Source organism: Onychomys torridus, chromosome 18 (genome assembly GCF_903995425.1).
Source record: "Onychomys torridus chromosome 18, mOncTor1.1, whole genome shotgun sequence".
Taxonomy (NCBI): Eukaryota; Metazoa; Chordata; class Mammalia; order Rodentia; family Cricetidae; genus Onychomys; species Onychomys torridus.
This window is the reverse complement of record NC_050460.1, coordinates 35,259,579-35,272,511: the sequence shown is the minus strand read 5'-3', so window position 1 is coordinate 35,272,511 and position 12,933 is coordinate 35,259,579. Positions and strand designations below refer to the sequence as shown.

Sequence of the window (12,933 nt, the reverse complement as noted above, 5' to 3'; positions counted from 1 at the left end):
AGATTAAGCTAAGGAGCTGGGGGGGAATGTGAGCAAGCAGGGCATGAGATAGCTTAGGGCAACTAGAAAATGTCTAGTATGAATTTCTTCATAAGTGGAGAACACAGAAAACATACTTGAAATACAGGCTGAAATTTCTCAAGATTTGATAAAATGATCCTGGGCCCTAAAGACACAGTGAACTCTTTTTTAAAAAAAAAAGAAAGATGGCTGGAAAGATGGCTTAGAGGTTAAGAGCACTGGCTGCTCTTCCAGAGGTCCTGAGTTCAATTTCTAGCAACCACATGGTGGCTCACAACCATCTATAATGGGATCTGATGCCCTCTTCTGGCCTGCAGATGTACATGCAGCTAGAGCACTCATACATAAAATACATAAGTAAATAAATGTTTGAGCTAGGTAGTAGTGATGCATGCCTTTAATCCCAGCATTCAGGAAGCAGAGGCAGGTGGGTCTGAGTTCGAGGCCAGCCTGGTCCACAGAGTGAGTTCCAGGACAGCCAAGGCTACACAGGGAAACACTGTCTCAAAACAAACAAACAATAAAAAAGATGAAGAAAATCACACTACCTGCCAAATAATCAGATTAAAACCAGTGACCAAAAGAAAATCTTACGTAGCGAGAGAGCCTTTTTTTTTTTTTTTAAGTTACAACTATTACAATAAAAACAAAAGGGTTACAACCTTCCTTCTAGAGAAAAGTATTATCCACCTGCAATTCCAGTAAAATGTCTTTTAAAGTTATAGAAAATATTTGAAAAGCTCTAAGAAGCAATCATCAGAAGACCCGTACTCTCAAGAAATAGTCAAAGACATCCTTCACAAAGAAGAAAATAATACCAAATAAAAATGCTATGGTAAATATTTTATTCTTATGTGAAACTGTATAGTTTCATGTGCCTAACTCATGAGCCTATGGGGTAAATTTAATCTTCAAACATTCAAGCCCCAGACCTCAAAGGATCACGACTGGTTACAATACAAACTGCGATTAGCCCATTTCTAAGCATCCACAAGAAAGTCTTTAAAGTCCAAACACTGCTCAGAACTCGGTACCATCTCTTACTTACAAGCACCTGGGCAATCACAGAGTTACATCACTCACCACAGGCTCGGCCCTCATACATCAAGTACTAACTAGGAAGATGTACCACAGGCTAAGCTTCACCCCGACTTCTCATGACTGCCTTCAGGGCTTCCAAACTTGATACAGTGCCTGGACTCTCGGGATTTCTTTTAAAGTCTGAGTGTCCCCTAACTCTTATATTTTTATACCATAAAGATAGCAGTGTGTGAATGACACCAAGCCCTGCTGCTAGCTTTAATGTTAGTTCCACCTCCTCAGACGATGGCTCTAGTGGCCTCTGAGTGATTGAGTAGCAGACATAGTTCCTTTTCCCTAGGCAGCTCTTCCTGATGAGATGGGCACCCCACAGGCTCTCTTCTCCATGGAAGGTTGTTTAAATGAGTTTATGCTTCCATTACCTTGAGACTACTTTGTAACACACTTAACGTCTTTTCAAAGGCACCAGTATCTTCAGAAACCACATCCTCTTAGCTTCAACTTTACCCTGGTTTTTCTGACCAGTTGGCAAAGTTTTAACTCTTACTCTGCTCTGAGATCCTGAATCTCACTATAAACCTGACTAAACACAGCCAGTAATAACCACACTATAGTCTGAATGCTGGGCTGTTTTGAAATTATCCTCTATAATTAATTAAGTCAATCATGTTTAAAGTCGGGTCACACATAGTTTGTAGACACAGACAACATCAGACAAGTTCTTTGTTAGAAGGTGGTATAAATGGCCTCCGACTCAACTGAGTACATTCTTAACTGTCCACAGTCCTACTGGCATTCTGGTCAGAGCTACCACCAAAACCGTGCATGAAGTTCTGATTACAAAATCCCAGAGTGTCCTAACTGACCTCTCTGTAAATCATTCATCCATAAAAGCAGGAAAAGGATTAGGTGTTTTTTTCTAAACCAAAGTCTTCCCATGTTCGGAGAAGCATCCATTAGAAAAAGGAAGAGGAAGAAGAGGGAAGGAGGAAGAATCAGAAAATTGCTGATAAAAGTGGAGCAGCATGCTTTATCGCTCCATGAGTTAGCTACCATCCCCTCCCCTCAGATCCCTAATATGAAAACCAGGACCTGTGCATACATAGTAGCTCTGAAAACCAGAAGCCTTGCAAGAGCAGAGCAGGTCTGGAGTTTCTCAAATGTCTCAGGTCACTGACCTTCCCAGAGATCCTCAGCAAGAGTCCTATCCCCAGGGTGTCTGGTGAACAGACTCAGTGTCGACTAATAAGGCAGCAACTATTTAATAAAAGCTACAACATAGGCTAGAATACAAGAGCCATAGCCTAAAGGGAGATCTGGACATTCTGGCATTTTCCTGCAGAATGAGACGCATACAGATGCATATGCATAGGTGCTCAACAAGTCCAGAAAAGGTTTTAGACTCACATCTGAATAACTCTGGGGTAATACACAGGCAGGAAGTAAAGGCTAAGGTGAGCTGTAAACAGCCTACATGCTGTCCCTCAGCAAAGGGTAGAGAATATATAGACCACAGATCATCCAATCATTAGCCAAACACTGAATTTAATGACTTCAAGGGCCATACAATACAGACTTTTTTTTTTTTTTTTTTTTAACAAGGCTGGTTAAGAAAATCCATCAAACAAATGAACACAAACAGCAACTATTTTTAAAAATGTAAAAACTGGTAACAATGGACTGGGATGATAGCTCAGTAGTGAAGAGAGCTTACTGTCCTATCAGAGAGCCAGAGTTCATTCCCAGCATCAATACCAGACATGATACATGCCTGTGACTCCAGGTCCAAGGGATCCAACATTCCCTTATGGACTCCTTGGGCATCTGCGCACATGTGTACACACATACACACACACACACACACACACACACACACACACACACACACACACGGAGGGGTCAGAGAGACAGAGACAGGGAGGCAGAGAGAACTAATCTCTTTTTTAAAAAAATTCATTCATAACAACAAACTATAGGTACACATGATAGAGAATCTATTTCCAGAATTATACATTATGCTATCAAAAATGCCCAATTTTCAAAAAAGAAATGAGAAAAGTAGGGTCCATTCACAGGGTGAACAGAACTTCCAATGGAAAATGTTTCAGGGGAGTGGGGGTGTTACATTTACTCTGTAAAGACTCCTGATATCTTTAAAAATATATACAACACTACTGAAAAACCATTTCTAAACTATAGAAGAACTGTATGACAGCAATGTCTTACCAAGGAGAACATTAATTAAGAAGAGGAGGAGAGGGTGGAGGAAGAAGAGGAGGGGGTGGAGGAAGAAGAGGAGGGGGTGGAGGAAGAAGGGGGGAGGGGAGAAGGATGAAGAGGAAAGGGGGGATGAGGAAGAAGAGGAGGAAGAGAAGAGTAAGAGGAGAAGAAGAAGGAGGAGGAGGAGGAGGAGGAGAAGGAGAAGGAGACAGAGGAGGAGGAGGAGGAGGAGGAGGAGGAGGAGGAGGAGGAGGAGGAGGAGGAGGGAACTAGAACTAACTGGAATTCCGCAATGGAAAAATCCCCTAACTAACATGAAGACTATTTCACTCCAAAGGGCTGAACAACACATGTAAAGGGCTGAACAACACATGTACATTGACAGCAAAAGAAACTTGCAAACAACAATAAATCAACTGAGCGTCTTGTGGCTCCTAGAGCAAACTGACATTACATAATGGAATCCCAGGATGAAAGGAATGGTCGGTAAAAAATACATGAAGAAATAATGTCTCCCCCCAAAAAATCCACATTAATCTACACAACCAATGAGCTTAAAAAACTACCACAAGAATAAAGTAAAAGACACATCTACCTATCTACCTAGGTACTTCAGAGTCCAATCATAGAAAGGAAGGGAACCTCAGATGCGGTAAGAAACAGCTATTTGTTATACTCAGGAGCTCTTCATTAAATGTGATTATTTCTCAGAACCCACCAGGGCCAGGAGGAAGTGAGACGACATATCAAAATGAAGGAGAAATGAAGACATTTAAGATTAAACCAAGATTAGGACAATTCATCAAAAACATGAGTCCTCTATTAAAATTTTTAATTAAAAAAAAAAAAAAATACCTCGGCCAGGCGGTGGTGGCGCACACCTGTAATCCCAGCACTCGGGAGGCAGAGCCAGGCGGATCTCAGTGATTTTGAAGCCAGCCTAGTCTACAGAGTGAGATTCAGGACAAGCTCCAAAGCTACAGAGAAACCCTGTCTCAAAAACAAACAAATGCCGGGCGGTAGTGGCGCACCCCTCTAATCCCAGCACTCGAGAGGCAGAGCCAGGCGGATCTCTGTGAGTTCAAGGCCAGCCTGGACCACCAAGTGAGTTCCAGGAAAGGCCCAAAGCTACACAGGGAAACCCTGTCTCAAAAAACAAAAAACAAAAAACAAAACAAAACAAAAACAACAACAACAAAAACACCTCAGAGAGGGTCATTCAGGTTGAGATAGCCTAACCTAGACAGCAAATCACATCCACACCAAGAAATCAAGAATGCCAGTAAACAAATCAGAAAACAACACTCTGGTTTCCTAATTGTGCAAATAAGTAATTTAAATAGATTTGTTTTTAAGCACACAAGTAGTTTTTGGCTTGTAACTTCTCTCTTTTTTCATCATTTGTTGCAAAATTGCAAAAATGATGAGTATAAAGCCACTTTGCTAGAGCAGCATAATTCCTAAGTACATTCTAATAATTCATATGTGCATACTGACAGGTAAGTGTCTCTACCATACCCCTTATCAAAGAAGCCTCTTTACAGCAAATGGAGACCATCACAGAAAATCACAACAGAACACAATGCAGAGATCAACGGACTGTGATGAGGAGCACAGCCCCAAAAGACACATCTACACCACAGCGTTTGCATCTATGGTACAGGGAGGGAGAATGGCAGGAAGATTACAAGAGCCAGAATACCAGGAAGCCTGCTGTGAAACTGTCTCCCCTAGAAATGGCTGCATAAACCAGAACAATGGCAACATCAATGGGTATATTAACTTGGAAGGAGAACATCTCATGGGGTCCTATCCCTAGACCAAGAACTACAGATAACTGACTGTGAGAGGGGGGATTTGGCCTCATCCAAGGCTGAGCCCCATTATTGGTTATCCAATGCAGAGTGATTATCCCTGAAATGATACATGCACAAACTTGGAAGTTGCAAAATGTAATCACTCACAGATACCATCTGACTGGGTGCATCTGCCCTGGACACGTTCCTATTATAGACTCTCATCCTGAAACGTTTTCTCTACTTCGCTGTCCAGATTTCTGGGCAGACTTTTACTAGTTCTCTGACCACTGAAAGCTTGACCACGAATCACGCTAGAGGAAGCCAGGCCTCAGTTCTTGATACTGTCATTCCTTACCACATTGAGTGACCTCATTTGGTCTCTCTGCTCTCACACTAGCTGCTGTTAACCTCTGGGCCTTTGCACATGCTGCCAACGATACTTTCCTCCCTTAGCCTGGAATCTACATAGCTTCTTTTCTTCCCTACTTCAGGGTCTACTCAAAAATCAACCTTTTAGTTTTGAGATATTTTTGTGGCCAAATACAGTATGGAAAACTTAACCTTTTGTGTATTCCCATCTGCCAAGTATTCCTTGTTTTCTTAATGTTTCTGCCTACTTTATCTACACTAATACATGATTTACACAATTGTGTCCTGTCTCTCCCAATAGGAATGTCACCTGTAAGCAGCTGCCTCTATGCAGATTAGTCACTGCTACAGTTTTAGCCCCTACCAGCTGACACATTGTGAAGGCAAGAAATAAAGAAGAGAAACAGAATATGAAGGAACTGGAAGAAAATACAAACAAGTAGTAACGGGTCCATGGATAGTGCTTGACATCTACTCCAGGATAAGCAGGCCTTACACAGTCCCATGAGCACTGAGGTGATGGGAGGCCTGGACTAGACCTGGAGCCCTAGATAGGAGATCTTACTCCAAATCTAGAGACAAGACCCTGGGCTCTTAATTGCACTGGCCTCAGTTTCCCTAAATACCAGGCATAGAATGAGAGATGAAGATGCAGAAAAGGACATTCATATGGGCAGTTCTGGGCCCAGGAAAGTCCACGTCCTAGCTGTAAACTGAAAACAGAAAAGAACATGACTCTGCTAGACCACTGTTGTGTGTTCTCCCTCAGGTCTGCCTGCAGATGGCAGAGCAGAGGAAACATCGGACTCACCGGTCTCCAGTGAAAGCAGAGGGACAATGGAGCAAAGGAGCCCAAGTAGCACTCTCATATTCTCCTGGAGAAACAGAAGAAGGGAAGGAAGACAGAGCGTTAGTGACCTAGCAAATCTCTAGGTTTCCTGACCCTCACCTGTCCTCACCCATAACCCCTCAGGTCACATGGAAGAGCCTTCCTTACCATTCCAAGTTATGTTAGGCTTCTAGTTAGAAAGTCAGGGTGTGTGTGTGTGACAGAACTGGGGGCAAGTTAATATTTCAAGCATTTCTAGTGTCTTTCCCCAAAGACATTTCTAGTCTTATATTCTGCTTGGATCCCCTTAGAACACATTTTACAATCAACATAGACTACGGCCAGATCTCTACACCCATGGGCACTACATCTACAGATCCAACCAACTGCCATGCTAAACAATTGGAAGACTGTACTTCTGTGCTCAAGATGCATGGCCTTTAGGATATTGTCAGTCTCTAGGACACAGGAGAACAGCTGTGGCCATGACACTGGATGATAAAAGTACATGGGCGGATGTAGAGGGTGTTTGAGCACCTACGTAATTCAATATCTACAGCAGTTGTGGAGCCAATCTCCCATGGGGATAGATGGAAGTGAACTCACTAAACCCAAGGTAGCCATCTTTACCTTTGTACATCTGTCTCCACCCAGAAGGTATTTCCCATACTCAAGTCATGCCTTTCTTGAAAAACCCAATATTCAATTGCCTGTACAACATAATACATGGAGATGTGCCCCAAAATGACTAAAATAAATCATATCAATATATTAAAGCTGCATTTATTCTTGTGGTTTGGGTGGACTTCCCCTTCACTGGGGATTTTTATACTTTCCAGAAGGTCTATGATGAACATGTGTGAATCTTTTCACAAAGGAAAAAAAAAAAGCACCATTGCTTCTATATATCCGAAGGCCTCACCAGCATGTCCTTAGATGGTGGTTAGCATTGGGGCTCTGTATTAAATGGAGGTCCTGATGACTTACTCTTTTCTTAAAATTCTTATCGTTATGTATTCGATTTATGAACTGTTGAGTTTCATGACATTTTCGTCACATGTATCATGTACATTGACCCATGTAGCCTTCATTACCCCCACCTGGCTCCTTCCCACTCTATCTTCCCTCCAAACCCCCCACTTCTCCTGTCATGTCATATATGGGTTTTTGCTAGGGCCGGCATATGAAATAAAACACATTTGCCTATCTTTCTGATAATAGGAGCTTCTCCTGTTCCATCCATTTTTTTGCAGATGATTATAACTTGGTTCTTTTTCATGACTGAATAATGTTCCCTTGTGTACATGTACCACATGTGTGTTATCCATGTTGATAGACACCTAGGCTGATTTCATACCTTGGCTATTTTAATTACTTGGGCCTTAGCCCATCTATATGGCAGGGAGTGTCACCAGATTAACTACCTGCCTAACCTTCTTCAGGACATGCCCAGCACCTCATCTACAAAACACAGTCCTTCAAACAATATCAAATTAATGCAAAGAACACCACCAGACTCACAGTTTTGCCTACCACCTCTCAAGTCCCAAATGAAGTAAACTTGCAAATCGTCTCCTTTCTCTACTTATTTTGTTCTCCTCAACAGGTGCCTCATGATGATATTCAGTTAAGTTAGGACATGAGACTTCACCTCATGTCTCCAGCGGGCTTTTAGACAAATCCACCCAGGGCTCCAGACCTACTAAGCATGCACTTAAAAGAGACCTGGGCTCTCATCCTGAAGCAGCTACACTTAAAAGAGACCTGGGCTCTGATCCTGAAGCAGCTACCCCCAGGACACTCTCTCAGTTGGTGTTCTTCATCACTGACACCCCTCACCCCCCAGCTTATTCAAAACCCCTGTAATGCTGCTTTCACTCAAGCCCTGTTTGGACTCACTGCAACACCAGGCTCCTTATTTGTCTCTCTGCCTGTGGGTTTCTATATGCCAATCAGATCAACTACTCAACACCTCCCCTAGGCTCCCAGTGCATGCAGAAGAATCCTGCTCCCTCGCCAAGCATAGGGCTGCTCTGTTCTTGGCTCTCTTAGCTTTACTCAATGTCCCTCCCTTCCCCAGCTCACTCCACAGCAGCCTCCATTACGTGCTCCAGCCTCTTAGCCTTGTACTTAACTGTTTCCTCTACCCTTTCACTCACTGGCTCCTTCTCCATCAGAGCTCAGCACCCTAGGGCTAGAGGCCTCCCAGAGCTCCTGCCTGGCTTCGTGCTCTGGGCTTTCCCAGCAACATATGCCTGCTATGCCCTAAGCATAGTCTTCCACTTAACCTAGGATGGAAAGCAGCATGTAACACTGTGCTTGAAACCTAGAAGTCCTTAATAAAGCCTCAAGGAATGAAGGAGAAAAGAAGGAGCAAAATAAACAGCTGAATCCTCAACGCAATTCTGGGCAATGTCCAGGGCAGACTACAAAACTCATTGCTGGGAAAAAACAAAACAACACAACACAGTAACACCAACGTCAACAACAAAAAACTGCCTTTCATTTTATGAGACACTAAATGTGTCTATATTTTTACCTGTAGCTGTAAGTGTGAAACATAAAGTCCTTTAACTAAGATAACACTTCTGGGGACTAAATGTCTGAGGACTTGAAGATTAGCTGGAAAATGTTCTACTTGAGAAATTGCATTAGAAAGTATACAAATGTTACAACATACTTTTGAAATGAAGACTGATGGGGGACAGGTTTTATCTGAACCTTTAAGACACACCCATTCAGTACTTGTGGCTGTAACTCCAACACCAGGATGTTGATTCTTGAGCCTGGCTTAAGCCTTGTTGAGAGCTACCCTAAAGCAGTAAGACTGCATTCCTTACATAGCCTGTAACTCTGATCCCTCACCATAAAAATCGGTCATCTACCACAATGTAGGTTAATAGTACTATTGCTGTATTTATTCTAAACTAGATTCAGATTATGAAATACGATAGGAGATTTGGAAGCTTGTGGCCTGGCTTCTTACCTCCTTCTGTGAGCATATGGAAGTGTGTATGAAGTCTTAGAAAAGAAGGGGTTAATGTGCTCCTCAGTACCAAGTCCTGGCTATTCACTCAGTCATCTTAGTATCAACAAGGGTGTTTATAAATAAATTATGTGCATGCTGCCGGCTGCCAGTTCACTCAGGTACAAGATCAGGCTTGTTTGTTTATTAGGCAGAAGAAGAAAAATATGCTGGGCTGCCCTTTTACAGTGTATGGCTCTCAAGCTGGAATTCTAGGTTAACTGCAGATGAGCCATCCTTAACAGTTTCTTCCCTAGTGGTTTACTAAGTGATGGAGAGGCAGGGAGACAAGTTTTCCATCTACCTCTATCCTGCTCTAGGGAAAAAATAAAAGCCAAAGCAGGATGTGAGGAAACCCTTTGCAGGGTTTTTGAGTCCTTATCTGGCAGCAGGACCTGGGGGTCAAGGTTCCACACCAAGCAGGGTGGGGTATTAAATGAGTGAGGAGATCAGAAGTGGGTGTGGGCTGAAAAACAAGCCCTTGAGATGACACCCACTGTGCTCCCAAGAAAAACCAACAAATGCTAGGTATGGTGGCACACACCTGTAATCCCACCACCGGGCAAACTAGGCTGGGGAGTCATGAGTCTGAGGTCAACCTGAATGACACAGAGTAACTGCACCCCTAAAACAAATGGGCAAAACAAAAGCCCAAACAAGCAAACAGACACCACCCCAAATCAGCACCAATCCCTTATGTCCATCAACAATAATGTTAAAATCCAAGGTGGAGACGGCCTAGGCTAGACATTTCAGGACCAGCAGTTAAAAGACTACCCAAGGCAAGCTTCCCCACAGAGGTGGGATGCTGGACAAGCTCAGCTTCTGTGCCTCAGTTCCCCCATGTGACAACTGGAGCTGATAATGGGATCTGTCACTGAGTGCTGTGATGACGGCGAAATGAGTTGCCATATGGAAACCACGTGTAGCAAAGGCCTCCCTCTGCCATTATCACCAGCACCCACGCTGCCATGACAAGTCTGGACAGAAGATTTAAAGTTTCATTCATGCCTTTCTATCCCCACTGCCCTGCTCAGCAGCTGTATAGTAGAGCCCATGTCCACACCTGGTTCTGGGCAAAGAAACAGGAGTAATGACCCAGGGACCGGCTCATGGGGTTTGGTGGCTACGGGGGAAGTGAGTGTATCCATATTCATTCCACCAGGTCTCCTGCCTGCAGGATGAGACCCGCCCCACACACAAGAGTGACAGGAGACAGGGCCCTAGCTGGCCTGTGGGAGTAAAGAAGGGTGTTAAGAAATGCCTTCATTATGGAACATAAGCGGAAGACAGGTGTCATCAACTGCATCTGGAAAGGAGGGGGGTGAGTGTCTACAACGGGGGTGGGGTGGGGTGGGGTGCACTGAGGGGCTGGATTTTAATTTGCATATGGCAGAAAGTCACTTAAAGATTTTACCCAGTAGAGTAGGCTATGGCTACATTTTGACATTCTATGGAGATTTTAACCACTGTGTGGAAAATAAGCTAGAGACAAGAGGAAAGGTGTGGAGAACGGACCTCTTGGAGGCCCAGATGAGCAGCAGGAGGGGATAGGCAGGGAAGAGAGACTGAGGGTAGCTGAAGGTCAGATTCTCTTGAGGGTTGGGTAGGCAAGGTAGATGAGCTGGGTTGAGACACAAAATGCTCTGACATGACCCAAATAAGCTTCCGGTACCAACACTAACCCTGGACTCCTCGGGAGGAGGCCAGGAGTGTTCTTTCCAACAGAGATTAGGAATTTGAAGGTGGGGTGAAAGGGGTCCGAATGTTCTGAGAGGGCTCTGGCCCCCTAACTCGAAATTCACTTCAATCAGATAGCTTGAAGAAGAAGGTCAGCAATGACCTGCCATGGGACAGCAGGGCCCTAGGGCCACAGACTCCCTCAAAAATCTGACAGCACCTCCCTCCCTCTCTGCTCCCCTTCCCTTCCCTCTCCAGCCTCTAGTGTCTACTGCCTTGCTCTTCTTCTCTGCCATCAACTGTTTGAACTTCCTTCCACCTATGTGTGAGATCACATGCTCCTTGTCTTATTCCACCAAACACTGTATCCTCCGGTCTCACATTACCTCATTGTGTCCAAATTCTGTGCCTCCATTAAAAAAAAAAAAAAAAAAAAAAAAAAAAACACCTAATCTGATAAAAAAAAAAAACAACAACCCACTGTCCCTCAATAAAAATGTGACAGAAAACATCTTTGCACACAGAGGGAGCTGACCCAAGACTGCCTGCAGCTGGGGTTAGAAGGCTTTGATGGCTTATGAAAACTGACTAAGGAATGCTGCAGTGACCCAGCCTCTTACCTGGAAAAAGGCTGCTTCCTATATGAGCCGTCCTGCTTCTCAGGAGAGAGTGAGCATCTTTAAGGGGTGTGTTTACCTGGGGAAGAAGAACATAGGTATATTGAATGGACAGGTGGAAAGGGCCCCAGGGCCACCAGCACCCCAAGATGAGTCTAAAGGTATTATATATTCACAAAAAGTCAAAAAGTCTATGTCCCATGGTCCTTTAGGACAGAGTACTTTTAGGGAAACAAGTCAAAGGAGCCAGGAATATGGCACTTGACACACAAAGGGTCAAGTGCATGTACTGTACTGTGCATTCTGCCAGTCAGCGGGACTCAGAAATGGATAAAATCCCTCTGGGGATGACTGTCTCAGTACTGGTGGAAAACAGAGCTAAGGACTAGTCACATGCCTGAAGAAAAAACATGGAAAGTTCCCCTTTAAGAGTAAGCACATTAGCTTTTGAAAACATATGTTTTTTCCTTAAACCAAACACATCCATATGCCTGCCCCCCATATTACAGAATTTAAAATAATTCCCCAAAAGCTGTTTATGATTGCCTTTCTGGTATTCACCACTCATTATGTATTTCTGCAGTTTCCTCTAGTATTTTTGAGTCTATTTTTTTTTTCATGTCTGAGTCATTTCCTTATGCCTATAAAAAGCTAGTGGGACCTTTTAATGTCCACCACTGACACAGACCAACCAAATCCATGCTAAACATTTGTGTAGACTAAATACACCAAATCCCAAACTATGAGTCATACCTTAGGAGATAGAACACAGCAGCACACTGAGTTGTCAGAGGCACAGTGGTGCATTATCATGGGTCCTATTAAGGGTAAAATCAAAGAGAACATTCCAGATCTTCCTGTTCCTAGCCAGAGGACTATGCCCTCCCTAATCCCCAGGAGCCTCAAAAATAACTATAGCTGATGGGAACCACAGAGAAAGTATCACAGGGTGGCTCACAAAAGGGGAAGAAGGGGGAAAAGGGTGACAATGGGTAAAACTAGGGACCTTCTGCAAAGACAACTCCCCATTCACTCCAACCTGCTCCCCTTCCTACCTTTCTTTTTACACCGTTTCTTCCCCTTGACTGAAACACCAGCACTTCAGTAAAGATATCACCACTCCTAGGAAACATTGCCCAAGCCAACAGCGCTCCTTATTTCTTCAGGCAAAGGACCCTTGGATCTCTAGCTCACATCGCCTGGCTCACCCCCACCTGTCTTGACTCCGGGGATGATGTCAACCTGCCTGTCCTTCACAGCTGGTATCTTGGTTGCTGGTCCTGAGTACCTGCGCCATTCTGCCCCTGGATGCATCTCTTCAATTCTCCTTAG

At 43.8% G+C, this 12,933-nt stretch overlaps 1 protein-coding gene across 3 annotated transcripts in view; it reads right to left on the bottom strand.

Moving 5' to 3' along the window:
• Il1r1 (interleukin 1 receptor type 1) overlaps positions 1–12,933 on the bottom strand; it is a 70,111-nt gene that overhangs the window by 16,226 nt on the left and 40,952 nt on the right. For 2 of the 3 annotated variants that reach the window (XM_036167769.1, XM_036167768.1), the window contains exons 2-3: positions 11,605–11,680; positions 6,262–6,325 (exon numbers count right to left, since the gene is read on the bottom strand). In XM_036167769.1, the coding sequence (XP_036023662.1) occupies positions 6,262–6,319 (58 nt within the window). In that variant the 5' untranslated portion in view covers positions 6,320–6,325; positions 11,605–11,680. The remainder of the gene's footprint in view (positions 1–6,261; positions 6,326–11,604; positions 11,681–12,933) is intronic. The other variant, XM_036167770.1, reaches the window with a different exon arrangement.